Here is a 17,754-nt window from a genome sequence, read left to right as displayed (position 1 = left end):
CAGGAAAAAGTCTGGAAAACCTCCAAAAGCATGGAGGTTAAAGAACACCCTACTAAAGAAGAGTGGGTCAACCAGACAATTAGAGAAGAAATTTAAAAATATATGGAAACAAACGAAAATGAAAATACAACAACCCAAATGCTTTGGGACACAGCAAAGGCAGTCCTGAGAGGAAAATACATTGCAATCCAGGCCTATCTCAAGAAACAAGAAAAATCTCAAATACAAAATCTAACAGCACACCTAAAGGAAATAGAAGCAGAACAGCAAAGACACCCCAAACCCAGAAGAGAAATAATAAAGATCAGAGCAGAAACAAACAATATAGAATCTAAAAAGCTGTAGAGCAGATCAATGAAACCAAGAGTTGGTTTTTTGAAAAAATAAACAAAATTGATAAACCTCTAGCCAGGCTTCTCAAAAAGAAAAGGGAGAGGACCCAAATAGATAAAATCATGTATGAAAATGGAATTATTACAACCAATCCCTCAGAAATACAAGAAATTGTCAGGGAATAACATTAAAAATTATATGCCAACAAACTGGACAACCTGGAAGAAATGGACAAATTCCTAAGCACCCACACACTTCCAAAACTCAAACAGGAAGAAATAGAAAATTTGAACAGACCCATAACCAGCGAAGAAATTGAATCAGTTATCAAAAATCTCCCAACAAATAAGAGTCCAGGACCAGATGGTTTCCCAGGGGAATTCTACCAGACATTTAAAGCAGAGATAATACCTATCCTTCTCCAGCTGTTCCAAAAATAGAAAGAGAAGGAAAACTTCCAGACTCATTCTATGAAGCCAGCATTACTTTGATTCCCAAACCAGACAGAGACCCAGCAGAAAAAGAGAACTACAGACCAATATCCCTGATGAATATGGATGAAAAAATTCTCAATAAGATACTAGCAAATTGAATTCAACAGCATATAAAAAGAATTATTCACCATGATCTAGTGGGATTCATTCCTGGGCTGCCGGGCTGGTTTAATATTCGCAAATCCATCAATGTGATACATCACATTAATAAAAGAAAAGATAAGAACCATATGATCCTGTCAATCGATGCAGAAAAAGCATTTGACAAAATTCAGCATTCTTTCTTAATAAAGACCCTTGAGAAAGTTGGGATAGAAGGAACATACTTAAACATCATAAAAGCCATTTATGAAAAGCCCACAGCTAATATCATCCTCAATGGGGAAAAACTGAGAGCTTTCCCCCTGAGATTAGGAACACGACAGGGATGTCCACTCTCACCACTGTTGTTTAACATAGTGCTGGAAGTGCTAGCATCAGCAATCAGACAAAAAAAGGAAATCAAAGGCATCAAAATTGGCAAAGATGAAGTCAAGCTTTCACTTTTTGCATGATATTCCATGTAGATGACATGGAAAACCCGATAGACTCCACCAAAAGTCTGCTAGAACTGATACATGAATTCAGCAAAGTCGCAGGATATAAAATCAATGTGCAGAAATCAGTTGCATTCTCATACACTAATAACGGAGCAACAGAAAGATAAATAAAGAAACTGATCCCATTCACAACTACACCAAGAAGCATAAAATACCTAGCAATAAACCTAACCAAAGATGTAAAAGATCTGTATGCTGAAAACTATAGAAAGCTTATGAAGGAAACTGAAGAAGATACAAAGAAATAGAACAACATTCTGTGCTCATGGGTTGTAAGAATAAATATTGTTGAAATGTCAATACTACCCAAAGCTATCTACACATTCAATGCAATCCCAATCAAAATTGCACCAGCATTCTTCTTGAAGCTAGAACAAGCAATCCTAAAATTCATACAGAACCACAAAAGGCCCCGAATAGCCAAAGTAATTTTGAAGAAGAAGACCAAAGCAGGAGGCATCACAATCCCAGACTTTAGCCTCTACTACAAAGCTGTCATCATCAAGACAGCATGGTATTGGCACAAAAACAGACACATAGACCAATGGAATAGAGACTCCAGAATTGGACCCACAAAAGTAGGGCCAACTAGTCTTTGACAAAGCAGGAAAGAATATCCAGTGGAAAGACAGTCTCTTTAACAAATGGTGCTGGGAGAACTGGACAGCAACATGCAGAAGACCATTCACCATTCACAAAAATAAACTCAAAGTGGATAAAGGACCTGAATGTGAGACAGAAAACCATCAAAACCCTAGAGGATAAAGCAGGAAAAAACCTCTCTGACATCAGCCGCAGCAATTTCTTACTTGACACATCCCCAAAGGCAAGGGAATTAAAAGCAAAAGTGAACTATTGGGACCTCATGAAGATAAAAAGCTTCGGCATGGCAAAGGAAACAATCAACAAAACTAAAAGGCAACCAACGGAATGGGAAAAGATATTTGCAAATGACATATTAGACAAAGGGCTAGTATCCAAAATCTATGAACAACTCACCAAACTCCATACCCAAAAAAACAAATAATCCAGTGAAGAAATGGACAGAAGACATGAATTGATACTTCTCTAAAGAAGACATCCAGATGGCCAACAGGCACATGAAAAGATGCTCAATGTCACTCCTCATCAGGGAAATACAAACCAAAACCACACTGAGATATCACCTCATGCCGGTCAGAGTGGCTAAAATGAACAAATCAGGAGACTATAGATGCTGGAGAGGATGTGGAGAAACGGGAACCCTCTTGCACTGTTGGTGGGAATGCAGACTGGTGCAGCCACTCTGGAAAACAGTGTGGAGGTTCCTCAAAAAATTAAGAATAGATCTACCCTATGACCCAACAATAGCACTTCTAGGAATTTACCCAAGGGATACAGGAGTGCTGATGCATAGGACCACTTGTACCCCAATGTTTATAGCAGCACTCTCAACAATAGCCAAATTATAGAAAGAGCCTAAATGTCCATCAACTGATGAATGGATAAAGAAATTGTGGTTTGTATATACAATGGAATACTACATGGCAATGAGAAAGAATGAAACATGGCCCTTTGTAGCAACGTGGATGGAACTGGAGAGTGTGATGCTAAGTGAAATAAGCCATACAGAGAAAGACAGATACCATATGTTTTCACTCTTATGTTGATACTGAGAAACTTAACAGAAGACCATGGGGGAGGGGAAGGGGGAAAAAAAGTTACAGAGAGGGAAGGAGGCAAATCATCAGAGACTCTTAAAAACTGAGAATAAACTGAGGGTTGATGGGGGGTAGGAGGGAGGGGAAAGTGGGTGATGGGCATTGAGGAGGGCACCTGTTGGGATGAGCACTGGGTGTTGTATGGAAACCAATTTGACAATAAGTTTCATATAAAAAAATAAAAATAAAATAAAGAAACCTAGGATCACTATTCAAACTGGGTGGTCCTAGAGATAAGATAGAAATTGGTTCTGGGAAACACCATGAATGTATGTGATACAACAGAGGTATGACCAGACCTATCCAGACTAGACCTTGAGTATCTTTTTCTAACATCTATTTTGTTAGTGCATAACAAAGGCAGGATTGAAGTATAGAAAGGGGATCTTCCAGCCAGAAATAAACAAAAGTTGGGGGGAAAAATCTGCACTTTGTTAGTTTTTCTGCTTTGGTAGTTTTTTTTTGTATTCTCGGTTTCTGAGTAAAGGTAATTTTGAAGAAGCTGAATACAAACAAACAAAAAGCCATACTTATTGGTCTAGTTGGTGTTAAGAGATTTAATTTCTTATGCAAATTCTGAGTGATAGACAACCTTACTAAGCTCATTATTTTGAGTCTGAGAATTAAGGAGGAGCCTAGGCAGTAAAGAAAGCATTTCTAGAAGAAATAAAGTGAATTAAAAGATAGAAAAAAAAATGATGCAGAGGGACAATGTATATATAAAAGAAATACCTTTTAGAACTGTAGTTTGAGCTATCTTAAGTATAGTTCAATGCTTTATGATATAAAGATAATTTTCAGCATTTAGTTTAATAATTGTAGGCAGCCTCAAATAAATTTTAGAATGAGTTTGGAGAATAAACAAACATATAAATAAATATAACATACGTATACATTAAACCAAAATTGATGATGTTTTCTCCTTATTAGTTTGGGAACAATTTGGTGTATCCAGTTTTACCTGGCACAGAGTTTTGATTTGATCTGTTTAGCTAAATATGAAGTTGCAGGTTTAATAAGCTTTCTTATCAGGGCCAGAGATTAGAAACACACTACTTATTCATGTGAAGGAATAGATCTAGCAGACTTAATGGATCAAGAAAAATAAGATTAAGTTAACACGCTTTCTGTAATCTTACAATACATCCTGTTACTCTCTTGGAAATCTTCGTTATCTTCCTCAACTTTCTCTGGTTCAGAGCAGTAGGTTTTAATGTTGTCATATAGGTACCAGCTGAGATTTTCATCCACCACAGAAAACATCAGCACAAATTCTTGGTCAATATTTTTTTCTTTTTCTTGATCCAGAGAATCTGAAGTGAAAATTACTATTTTAGTAGAAGTTACTCTTTAGCATGTATTTTTAGCAGGTGATTTATAGCTTTAAAATTTTACTTTTCTAATACACCCCCAATCTGGATTTGTCACTTCTGTTTTACAGATGGAAACACCAGGAAACTTTATGTTCAGTATTCTGAGCTTACAGATACTCATATATCTGGATGCCCATTGACCACGTAACTATTCAATGCTTTTTTGGCAAATGAGAAGGTTGGAATTCAAAGTTGTGTGTATATCTTCTGGTGCATACATCCACAAACTAAGACAATAAGTCTTTGAAGGTAACTCATTATTGTTCAAGTGAGAATTAGCTTTCAAGCTCTTTTTTTTTTTTTTTTTTTTTTTTTTTAAGTAGGCTTCATGCCTAGTGTGGAGCCCAATGTGTGGCTTGAACTCATGACTGTGAGATCAAGACCTGAGCTGATGCTTAACTGACTGAGACACTCAGATGCCCCTGGATTTCAAGCTCTTGAGCTGCATTGTCTTTTTCATGATGCTGGAAATAGTTACTGTGATATTATATTTACCAACGCAATGCAGATAACTACAGATCTAGCACCATGGAGTGCCACTAAGGGAGCCACTTCTGGTAAAGTCACACATCTCTTCAACACCACTGTTGGAAACTGGATACAGCAAACCTATCTTCCAGGAGAGCATGTTTCTTGCAGCGTGGTAATGGGTGTGAATACTTGTTCCATTTATTTCTTCTTCTTCTCCTGCCCTGTTCTTGTCCCCTTTTTATCTAGATTTACTCCTTCTCAACCTTACCTACTCAGTCATAACACAGAAGATTTGACTTCTATGTTAAAAAACAAACTCCTCTGTCTCTTGCCTGTTGGTCATACACTGTGAGCAACAATGAAAAAATTTACCTTTTTTACAGAATATTAAAGGTCCGATGAGTCCTGAGGCGATATCTTTTGGAGCATCAATGTGGGAATGGTAAATCCTGGTCACACAATTGCTATCTCCCTCACCAGGACTTTGCTCTTGGGTGGCGTTCATTACATATGTGTACTGCTCACCAGGATGCACTTTGTCATCTGCTTTGTGAAAATCTGTGGTGTTATCAGGATAGATGGCCCCTAAGAAGCAATACGCAGTGAAGTTACAAAGTGAATGTATTTGAACTTAAAAGAGAGAATAGATGATCCATTAATTTATTTGGCAAATGTGTATTCAACTTGTAGTATGTGCCCCTTTGGGAATGTAGTGATGTCCTATTTGAACACACAAGCGTGAGAGGCTAATGACTAGGGGGTCTGGAAGCTTCACCAAAAATTTGGTTGTTATTTTTTTTTAACGTTTATTTATTTTTGAGACAGAGAGAGACAGAGCATGAACAGGGGAGGGGCAGAGAGAGAGGGAGACACAGAATCTGAAACAGGCTCCAGGCTCTGAGCTGTCAGCACAGAGCCCGACGCGGGGCTTGAACTCATGGACCGTGAGATCATGACCTGAGCCGAAGTCGGACGCTTAACCGACCAAGCCACCCAGGCGCCCCTGGTTGTTATTTTTTAACTTACTGAATACTTACTGAATCTTAAGGGAGTAGTAATAGAGCATAGTGACTTCTGGTTTGCAGTGTAAAGAACCACTTTTGCTCTGGGGTCATGGTATGGAAGTATGAACAAAATGGCTACTCTCTCTTATCATTTGAGACATCTTATAGGATGTCAAATTTCCGCCCATGAACTAACTATGGATTTTTAAAAATTCTGTACCTTTACTTTTGGAAATTTCCAAAAATACGTAAAAGTTGAGGAAATAATATGATGAACTTCCATTTACCCATCAACCAAGCTTTAATAATGATAAACTCAAGACCAATCCTGTTTCATCTACACCCCCACCCACTCTTAACCCCATCACCATCGAATTAATTGTAAAGCAAATCCCAGGCATCATATCATTTCACTAATAAATACTTGAATATATACCTCTAAAGGATAAGAACTGTTTTTTCCTTTAACATGAAGACAATATAACTATCATGCCTTAAAAATGATTAATACCCTACTATGCCATGAATTTGTAAAAAAGAAATAAGATGGCAGTCAGCCTCTAAGCTATGAATGTAACTGTTTGTTTCAGAAAAACAAATAAAAATATATGGTCAAAACATTCACCCTCTAAAGCAAAGCCTCTGTAAAAAAGAAAACTAATAATTTTAAAGCTCTAATTTTATCTTAATTTCCAAACTTAATCCTTATAATTTCAATTAACATGGTCTCCGCATTTTTGCTTATGATAATGCCTGACATTCATTGAGCTATTACCATGTACATCATTGTCCCTATTTTATATATGAGGAAACTGAAGCATAGAGAATTTAAGTAACTTAGCTGAGATCATTATTCAGCCAGTGAAAGACAAGGCTGCACTTGAAGCTTTGTCTATTACTTTCAAAGTCCTCGCTCTTATCCATAACAAAACCCCACCTCTTTTTATCATTATCATCAACAAGTACTAAAAATGATATCACAGACACCAAACCTATTCTTTGTTCTTCCTGTACCATCTTTAAGGTTTCTAAGTCCTACATTCAAATGACCTTTCCATTAATTGTATCTCAGATGCGACTCTGGGGTCATCCAGCCATGTGTACCATTTGACTGATGCAAGAGACTACTCAGACTGCCTTAGGTAGGACAGAGTTAATCCAGAGTTAGGATGCTACGTGACAATGACCACAGTATGGTCACATGTAGGAACTTTAGAGTTAAGACAACCCCTATCTTGAGTCCTGTTTCTTCCCTCTGGATGTTTGCCTTTTCTAGGCCTTCATGCACATTGCCTAGTCCTCTCATTCTCTTTGGCTGGCGAGTTGCCAGGCACTGGTAGGGAAGTCCCAGCTCTTGCTGCCTCTCACTGTATAGTCTACCCAAGAGTTCTTTCACACAAGCAAGTGCAACCAAGGGAAACACAGCATAGTAACACACTTACACATCTTCTCCAGGAGGGGAGGCCATAATCTTAGATGTTAAAAAAAAAAAAAAGTGCTCCTACTGAAAATTACGAGGAAATTCCAGCTAGACTATGAGCTGAACTTACCCTCATGTTCCTTATGGTAAGTTACTCCATGTGGATGGAAAGTGTAGGGCCTAGAGGCAAAGTTTTTTAGGTGAACATAAACTTTATCTTCAGTTTCAGCTTTGATAACAGGGCCTAAAAACCCCAGCCAGACAGGTTTTTCTATAATTGTGCTAAAAGTTCTGTCTGTGTACTGAACATAAAGGGCCTTCTTATACAACCTTCCAATTCTATCTGGGCCATTTTGAAGATAGATATCTGAATGTTCCCTGCAAAAGAAAAGAAGACAACTCTATCAGAAGCCATCATTTCTGGGGATAACATTATAACATCTCATGTAATTAAAGAGAAATTAATGACCATATCACATCAAGTGTTTGCCTGTTATTGTAGGGGTGCTTCCAAAAATGAAGAGGTGAGCTGGCACTTACCCTCCTATTTTAAGTATGTGAGGCGTCCCGCATCAGGTGTGATAGCAGCAAATCATGTGTGAAGCCACCATTAATATATGGTGTATCTCACCAGACTATTTTTCTACAGGATTTTTATGTTACAATACAGAAACATTATGAAGTCGAATACAAAGTGAAAGTAAAATGCAGGTAAAGCAGTTAAGACCTTACCTATTACTCTTTCAGCTACCGGAAGAAAATGAGTTTATAAGCAGTGAGTCCGGATATTTGAGACTTCAGAGTGTGTATATATTTTGTTTTCCTAAATACATAAAATTAATGATGCTATACTAATCCTACATTTTTTATTTCCTTTAGCAGCACTAAATCAAGATCGGAATTGATGTGTGCAGTGTATGTGGGTTTTAAAATTACCTTTGGCTGCAAATTACCCTTATGTTCTTTTAATCCCTTGCTACCGAAAATGTTTGACTAGTGAATGTTTATATTCTGCTTTGTGGCTGATTAGTAGTTGCTCGAAACTTTTCTAAAAATGTTAGCAAAGTAAATTGTAGTGCGGGGCGGGGGTGGGTGGAAAAAGGAAGAAAAGAAAAGGGAAGAAAGAAAGTGGGTTCGGTGATCACACTTTTAAAGTGATTCTTAGGCTGTCCTTAACAGAAGGCTCTAAGTAGCTCATTGGGATCTGTTGGTGAATAACACCATCTACCCATTTAGGAGGACTCACCGAAAACCTGGACTTTGGCAAGCCCCTCCACAAATGGGATCTCCTCCGATAGAATAAAAACTGCTAACACTCAAGCTGATGATCTGGGGGTTGTGCTTCTTCGTGTGAGTGTGTGTGCTGCGGACTTTCACCTCAGGGATCTTTGATGCCTCACCATTTCTTCTTAATTCCTGTGGAGCCGGCTGATCTGACTGAAGAATAAACTTTGTGTCCTCAGCTGTAAGCTCCTCGGAAAGAGTGAGAAATACTTCTCCTTCTTTTCTTCAAGACGAGAGGAGGGCTTGTCTGGAAGCTCTGGACTTCCCTTGCTGCAAAGTTTAAAGGCCCAGTTTTTCAAAACTCTAGAGCTGTAACTCCTAAATTTTGATGCGTGTAGGAATCTACTGAGGCCCTTGAGGAAATGCAAGCTCCTGAGCCCCAGCCCCGTTTATTCTGATTGCTTGCCTCTGGGGCAGGGCCCAGACATTCATAGTTTCTAACAAACACCCAGCTGTGTTCTATTGCAGGCAGGCCGCTCTGGGCTCATGGGTAACCTGAGTGGGAGGCTCCAAAGTGAAGGAAAAGAGAGCTGCCTAATCCCAGAGGCAGTGGGATTTCTTGGGACTGTGAGACAGAATGGTGGCAGGATCTGTTTCCAGGCCATACCCTGGTGGCGGCCAGACCTCTGTTGGTATAGTTGCATGAGGACATCCGATTAAGCCTGAGTGCCGGAGGCAGTGGTGGTCCTGGAGGCTGTTTGAGTGGCAGCAGGTGTTGGAAACAGCAGAGCACCACGCACTGGACTGACCAGAGGACATCGACCATGAGGATCTCATCGTTGGCACCACATACCAAAGACCCCACTTTTCCTGGATTGTGTTAACTCCAGGATTCCAGATTGTTCACCGAAAAATGAACCCTTTTGATGGGAAGGGAGCCAAGCTGGAAGTTAGAAAAACAAAGAAGAGGCATCCTTTGTTTTATTTCTCTCAGTTGGTTCCATTTTCTAATTGTTGTGGTTTCCATTTTGTTAGAATGAAATAGAAAAATGGATTCAGGAAGGCTCAGAGAGACTTCAAGGGCATCCAAATGCACGGGAAAATAGGACAGGGGTGTGAATTCTTTAAAGCTGCAGCATTCGTATTAACAGAAATGGTCTTAACAAGTGGATGTTTTAACAACAGCAAAATTCTGAGGCACTGAAGACCATTGAGATTGAAAGCAGATTCCTGCAGTACTCAGTGCTGCAAGGAGGTTAGCAAGAGTACAGTGTTAGTCTGGCATACGGCTGTAGCAAAGCTCACAGTGCAAAGACAGAATTCCTCTCTTGTCACCAGACGACCCTGGCCCGCTCAGTCTTAGGCCCATTCACATCTGAGGGTAACTTTTCTCCAGCATCTCTTATTGCTAGGAGATGAGTCCTGGTGATTTTTTTTTAATTTAAATTTGTTTTAACGTTTATTTTTGAGAGAGAGGGAGAGAGACAGAATGTGAGTGGGGCAGGGGCAGAGAGAGAGAGAGAGAGAGAGTGAGACACAGACCCTGAAGCAGGCTCCAGGCTCTGAGCTGTCAGCACAGAGTCTGACGCAGGGTGAGAGGCCACAAACCGTGAGATCATGACCTGAGCCAAAGTTAGATGCTTAACTGACTGAGCCACCCAGGTGCCCCTCCTGGTGATATTTAAATAGAGATTCTAATCTTTGTTCTAAAATGCCCTGTTGATACACATTTTACATAGGTCAAAGTTTTAAAATAGCCCTCAAATTCTTTTTTATTGAATTTTTAAAAGTGTATTTATTTATTTTTGAGAGAGAGAGAGAGTGTGTGTACAAGCGGGGGAGGGACAGAGAGAGGGAGAGAGAGAGAATTCCAAGCAGACACTGCACTGTAAGTGCAGAGCCTAAGGTGGGGCTTGAACTCATGAACCGTGAGATCATGACCTGAACCGAAGTCAGAGGTTCAACCGAATAAGCCTCCCAGGCGCCCAGCCCTCAAATTCTTAAGGCTTCATTCAATACAGTGTGTATAGATACTTTCTGAACATGACTCTGAAACATTTGGGAATATGTCACGTCCTGTTCCAATAAAATTCAGTGGGCTTTGCCAGAATGCCTTCACTGCACATTTATCCCATATTAATCACCTCCTGAAACAGGACAAGCATTGCCCAATCTTCAGGGCTCACTCTTTGTACACAGAGATTTGGGGGAGGCAAGAATTGCTTTTAAAGTAGTTGATCTGAAGTTACATTCAGAGTTTTTAACATTTGGAATTGCTTTTATATACACGGCAGTATGCAAAATGTTTCCCATCTTTTTTTTTTTTTAAACAAAATGAACTCTTGACAAAATTGGGAAATATTTCACATCATGTGATACTTTGGGGGAGGTCTATTTGATTATGTGCTGTCTACAAAGGAACATCAAAGGGTCATTAGGAGGTGTCTATTTAATTTCAAGGGCACCTGGGTGACTCAGTCAGTTGAGTGTCAGACTTCAACTCATTAGCTCACAGTTTGTGAGTTCAAGCCCCACATCAGGCTCACTGCTCTCAGCGCAGAACCCCTCTGTCCTCCTTGCTCTCTGCCCCTCCCCCACTTGCGCTCTCCGTCTCTCAAAATAAACATTAATTTCAAGAACATAGTGTGGGGACTAGGGTCAGTTACTGGAAGTTTGCAGTAAGTTTGCCAGTTATTCAGTCAAAAGAATCTATTATAGTTGTTCTTTGAATCAAGCAAATCATTCACGTTAATTGTAGATCCTTCTGTTGACAATTGTAACATGGTCTTTTCTATTCATTACAAAGATATTGTCTCCCTCTCAGTAATCATATCCCACCTTTTTATCCCCCCATCTTCTAGAATCCTATAGCCAACTCTTATAATTTCTGGCAGATTCAGACTCAGAAGTGAGTTTTTAATGGTAGTGGAATTAAAAAAATTTTACTGACTCAGTAAGATGATAATAAAGTTACATCTTCCCATAAATTCAGAATGTACTTGAATGGTCTTGGCTTATGTTTAGACTTGATTACTGAAATGTCGGTAATGGGAAAAGTTTCTGGATTCTTATCTTCATCGGTTGAGACACAGGACATTAGTTTTCCATTGCCAAATAACAAATTGTCACATAGTAGCTTAAAAGAACACCCACTGATTGTTTCACAGCTCAGTGGGTCAGAAGTCTGGCATGGCATGACTATCTTCTCCCCTCAGGTTATCACAAGGCTGACATCAAGGTGTTGGCTGGTCTGAGCACTCATCTGGAGGACCTGGAGAAATCTGCTTCCAAGCTCATTCAGGTTATTGGCAGAATTCAGCTCACTGTGATAGTAGGATTGAAATCCCCACTTCCTGGCCAGCTGTAAGCCAAGGACCTCACCCGCCTCCTCAGGGCCACCTGTATTCCTTCTCATGTGGCGTCTTCTGTCTTCAAGTTAGCAGCAGTTTGTTGAATCACCTCAAATCTCTTTTCTTCTTTCTCTCCTTCTTCTAGAGAATTCTTTGGTTTAGATTAGGCCCACCCAGATCATCTCCCTATTTTAAAGTCAACTACACCACTGAATATAACACAGATCATAGAGTATTCGCTCACCATACGGACAGGTTCTGGAGGTTTAGGGCCACCTCTAACATGGTGGATTAGGAGATGGGGCCTTTGGGATGCACTTAGGTCATAAACATGGAGCCCTCATACATGGGATTAGGGCCTTATAAAACATGCTCCAGAGAGATTTGTAGCTTCTTCTACCATGTGAGGACACAGTGAATAGGCTACTATAACCAGGACTAACCAGGAAGAGAGCTCTTACTAGAACATGGCCATGCTTGGTACCTTGACTTTGAATTTCTCAGCCTCTAAAACTGCAAAATACATTTCTGTATTCTTCTGTGGTATTTTGCTATAGCAGCCCGAAGAAACTAAAACCTCTGGACATGCTGGTAATCAGACACAAAGAAGGGAGAAACAAGTTGCTACCTAAACTCATGTATACAAAAAGTTTAGCATAGTGTTGGCGAAATTGCTGAATCTGTGTTCAACAGTCACAGTTAGATGTAATTGAAAAAAAAAAAAAATCACAGGCAGAGTGAGCAGCGCCATCTAGAGTCCAAAGATTCTAGGCTGTCCTTGAAGCCACGGATGATCAAACCAATGTTGCAAAACCTCCCTAAACACACACAAGACACAAGAATATTTAAAACCAAAGGAATCCTCTGACCCCCACTTCCCCTCCCCATTCTTTAAAAAAAATTTTTTTATGTTTATTTATTTTTGAGAGAGAAAGACAGAGAGCGACCACAAGTAGGGGAGGGGCAGCGAGAGAGACACAGAATGTGAAGCTGGCTCCACGTTCTGTACTATCAGCGCAGAGCCCGACACGAGGCTGGAACTCACTCAGGACCCCAACTCACAAACTGTGAGATCATGACCTGAGCCGAAGCCGGATGCTTAACCGACTGAACCACCGAGGCGTCCCTCCCGGCCCCGTTCTTAAACTCCCTCTCTCTTCTGTCTTCTCTACCTTCTGGTATTACAGACTTCTTCATTAAAGCATGCTTGGAGCAATGTCTTGCACTTCGCTTATGCTCAGTAAAGCTGATTTGATTTTTAATCATGAGTAATAGCAGAAGAATGGTGGATGGGGGCTTGGAGTAAAGCAGACTTTTTTTTTTTTTTAATGTGTCTTGTTTCCCTATAGAAACCATGTATAATTTACATTGTATTTAATCAGGGAAAATCTTGCATTCATACAAAATAATTTGGTGAAGTCATGAAAATAGATCCTATTCCTAAGAAGAGAATACTACCTCAAAACCAGGTTTAAAAAAAAAATATTGTAGGATGTATTAGTTTTGTTTACAATCAGTTATTTTTAGGTCAGAAACTTTGCTTACTGTATATTACTAAATTAATAATTTAACAGATATTATTAGCAGATATGTATTTATTTTTTACTGTGAAAAATGTCAAACATACATAAAATGAATGAGAATAGCATATACCCATCAATAGAACCAACAATTATGAAGATTGGCATACTTGTTTAGCTATTTTTAAAGATATAATCTTAGCAGCTGATTGTCATTGGGTTCATTTATGCTTTATCAGCATTAAAATGCATTTTAAAAAATTTTGTAATGTGGGGCGCCTGGGTGGCTCAGTCGGTTAAGCGTCCGACTTCGGCTCAGGTCATGATCTCACGGTCTGTGAGTTCGAGCCCCACGTTGGGCTCTGTACTGACAGCTCAGAGCCTGATGCAGGGCTGGAACTCATGAACCACGAGATCACCACCTGGGCTGAAGTTGAATGCTCAACTGACTGATCCACCTAGGCAACCCTAAAATGCATTTTTAAAAGTAGTAAACATGGGGTTTGGTGACAAATGTTTAATTGGCATTATTAAGACTGATGACCTCAGTATAAACTTCATTATAAAAACATCAAGAGCTATACTCATGCTTTTCTATATTGTATGCTGACTATTGCTTGAAATAAGAGGGCTTTCACCTGAAACACGAAAACATTTAAGTTACAGAGTTTTTTTTGACGGGGGGGAGAGCATCACAATAGCTATCTCACATATTTTGTGCATGTCTGATGTACCTCGCACTGTACTAAGAGCTTTACCTGTACCCACTCTTCAAAGAACCCGATGAGGTAGTTTTGTGATCGCCATTTTCCAGATTAGCATGCTAACGCTGAGAGAGAGAAACTTAATTAACTGCGAGTCAACTAACAAGTCTTAAGCACAGTCATGGTTATTAAAATTGTATTTGATTTCTATAAATGATGTTTTAAAGGATTAAAAATCATTTTAGTCTTACCTGCTAATAATCAATAAGTGGTATAATCAACATAACATTTTGTACTGTTGTTATTTAAATTAAAGTACTTCTGCACAAACAGACAAGAAGACCGAACCCTGATGAAAGATGCAACATCGACCGGAGGAGGTAATAAGCCCACACAGATCCCCCAGGACCAAGGGGAAATCAGTCGAGCAGCCTTCCCACCCCACCCCCACCAAAACGTGCCCAGGAATTTAGAGGAGTTTTATTAGTTTCCCGGATTTCAAGTCCACATTTTGCAGTTTCCATATACAACAAATTAATAAAACATTTTATCTTCTTCCCTTTATTTTTTAATTGATAACTTATAAATTTGGTCTGTACACAATAAAAATAGTGACTTACCTGTCAACTGAAATTAGTCTCTTTTCCCCATTGTCAGGCGCATAGTTCCAAGTTGTTTCGATAATCCCAATGTAGTAATGTTTCTCTTTCGCCCAGGCTGAGTTACTATATAAAAGTAGAAAAAGACCCAGCAGCAAAATCTTCATTTTTTTTTTCCCTCGTGGAGCCTGAGAAGCAACAAAGTGAAATCAGAAGCAGGCAATTTTATAAATAAGGCTTTCTTCCTTTATTTGCTTGATTGACACATCTTCAGGTTGCACAAAAGTAAATTGTTTCGTAAAAGCAAATAACGTTTCCCACTTCGGCTCAGTTCTCGTAAGCCCAGGGGGAAAAAAAAGGTTTCTGTTGCCAGGCTTCTCTGATTACAAATAAAAAAGCCAACAGTTATTGTTGGAGCCGCTAGAGTGTGCATAACTCTGCTTTCCTCCATTTGTTGTGTAAATTCCAGGAGGGCAAAAATCATCTCTAAATGCTCCCTTTGTTCCTCGAACAATATGCCACAGTACAGTGCCCTGCTCGCAGTGAACTGTTAATAAATCATGAGGAAATTAGGCAAAATGGATTAAAATGTGTCACTCTTTACTTTTGAAATGGCTAACAATACTTGATTGCAACTTGATGAGATGAAGTACGATATTTAGCATGCCAAATTTAAGTATCCCACAATAAGAATCTTATTGTGAAGGATTTATCTATTTTGTATGCTCTTAACACATCTGCATAGAAAGTTTGCCAAATTATTCTGCATTACTATATGCAAAATAACTAGCAGAGCATAACAGGGGGTGATAATTCTGTTTTATCATTAAAGAAAGCAGACATAAGTAGATCTGTTTTCAAAGGCAAAGGTTGGTCTTAGTAAATAGGGGTTTATTACCCTAAGTGAATACAAGTTTATTAACAGAAAATCCTGGTTGTAACACTGCACATTTTTTGTTAATATAATCCTTCAATGCATTTTATGTATTTGTCCCAAGTTATTTATAGAAATAGATTGGCATAGGAGAAAGAACCCTGATGTTTGCATAATTCATTAATTTAATAAGTATTAGTGAGTGAGCCCACTGTGTGCCAGACCCTGTTCCAAGTGCTGCAGATACAGCAGTGAATAAAGCAGACATGAAACCCTACCTTCATCAGCTTATGTTCTGCTTGCAAGAGACTGGTAATGTACAAATGAAGAGAGAAACAGCTAGTATTAGCAACAAGTGCTATGGAAAAAAAAATCAGAGAAGGACAATAGTAAGTACCAGGGAAGACAGCAGGATGAAGATCAAAATCTGATGGCACCACGTCATATCAGGCAAGAAACTTAACCTCAGTTTCCTCACCTGTAAAACCTCAGTCTGGGAGGACTATTGTCCGAATGGTAATTGAAATGATCTACTAAGTTAAGGCATAGAGATACTTCTCCCACCAGCTTATAATAATCTTAACTAATTGCCCTGATACAGAAAACTGAGTTCCAATGCTCGGTATGTCCCAAGACCTCCTTCTAGAGCCACCTTTAATTATTGTGCCCTCATGTCCACTGAGAGGAACACTGGCCAAAATCTGTGCCTTGCAAGATGCTGTTCCTTTTAAACATTGGTGTCCAGAGGGGCTCCTATTCCCAAATGTTCTACTTGGAGGGGACATCATTTAGCAGTTCATACTCCCAAAGGGAGAATGGCACAAAGCCACTGTATGAGCCAATAGCTTTCTGAGCATTTCCTTCTTTCTCATTCTCTACTCCATGCTCAAACTCAGCCCTGAGAGATGGGAGGACAGTGATCAGATCACAGCAATAATCCCTGAAGTCACTTTTTTCAGTAAGTCTACCCCATTCCCACCAAATAAATTAATTAATTAATTAACACACACACACACACACACACACGCAGCTCAGGTAGTACTATGGAGGGCTCCAGAATGTATACTTCTAGCACCACTTATATTGGTGGTGAAATGAAATGGTTAAACAGTAATACTCCTGGCCAGTGGGAGTAAATATTTTATGTTGCAATGCAGAGAAGGTCAGGAAGTCCACATTTCTGTCCTGTTTTGTGACAGTTACCCTTCCCATAAAGCTGCTGAGTGGCAGGAAGTAGGGAGAATGCGCTGAGCCTCAGGACTGTCTAAATAAGCACTGTGGGCTAATAAGCAACCAGCCATTGACAGGGTCATTTAACACTGCAAACCTTATAGTGATTCCAGAGCTGGTACTCAAAAGTGAACTTTGAATAATGCTGCAATTGAGAATTTCTGCACTCCAGAAATGTGTCACAGCAGCACAAACTGGGGTGACACAAGAAGAGCAGAGGGCCCACCAGGAGAGGCTTAGCTGACTTGGAGCATTGCAAGAAAGAAGAATCTAGACGGGACCAAGTAGCTTATCCACTTGGCTGTGTCTGTCAGAAGGTTGTTATCTCAGAACCCTGGGGTATATCTTTGTAGTTTGTTATAAATAATCACTGCATACTTAGAGTTACATCGCACAAATTTTAATCATTTTCCACAATTTCTTTCTTCTTTCTTTCTTTCTTTCTTTCTTTCCTTCTTTCTTTCTTTGTTGTTGTCTGAAAGATTTCTGGATTGGGTGAGTCTTATGTGCATTTAGCAGTTAAGGTCCTGGGGCTGATAATGGCTAAAATCAAGGAAGCTTTTGTTTTATTTCTGTTCTGGCAAGATTTCCTGCTTATACCCCCCAGATTCTTTTTGGTTGATCCATGAAGCTTTTAACATGATAAATCAGAATTATTGAGAAACAAACTGCCAAGGACAGTCTTTCACTCTGTGACAGCAGGAAACACTCACTATAAAATAGCAGTCTGTTCATGACCAGTCAGACCACCATGATGTTATCTTTTTACAGGAAATTGTGCAACTCTGGAATGTTATCGGCGAGTGGGGTCACATGAAGAACTCTGATAACAAGCCCCCTGACTTGAACTAGTATAGCA

The 17,754-nt window shown here is 39.4% G+C and overlaps 1 protein-coding gene across 5 annotated transcripts in view; it reads right to left on the bottom strand.

The window, feature by feature from the left end:
* The window catches only part of LOC125921933 (ceruloplasmin), a 69,063-nt gene extending 53,818 nt beyond the window's left edge, over positions 1-15,245 (bottom strand). For 4 of the 5 annotated variants that reach the window (XR_007457538.1, XM_049629694.1, XM_049629695.1 and 1 more), the window contains exons 1-4: positions 14,813-15,245; positions 7,525-7,772; positions 5,343-5,555; positions 4,266-4,439 (exon numbers count right to left, since the gene is read on the bottom strand). Coding sequence is in view for 4 of the 5 variants with exons in the window: in XM_049629694.1 (XP_049485651.1) it covers positions 4,266-4,439; positions 5,343-5,555; positions 7,525-7,772; positions 14,813-14,958 (781 nt within the window). In the remaining variant the exon portion in view is untranslated. The remainder of the gene's footprint in view (positions 1-4,265; positions 4,440-5,342; positions 5,556-7,524; positions 7,773-14,812) is intronic. The other variant, XM_049629697.1, reaches the window with a different exon arrangement.
* Positions 15,246-17,754: the final 2,509 nt, after the last annotated feature.

This window comes from Panthera uncia, chromosome C2 (assembly GCF_023721935.1).
Source record: "Panthera uncia isolate 11264 chromosome C2, Puncia_PCG_1.0, whole genome shotgun sequence".
Lineage (NCBI taxonomy): Eukaryota > Metazoa > Chordata > Mammalia > Carnivora > Felidae > Panthera > Panthera uncia.
This window is presented reverse-complemented; position numbering and strand designations above follow the sequence as displayed.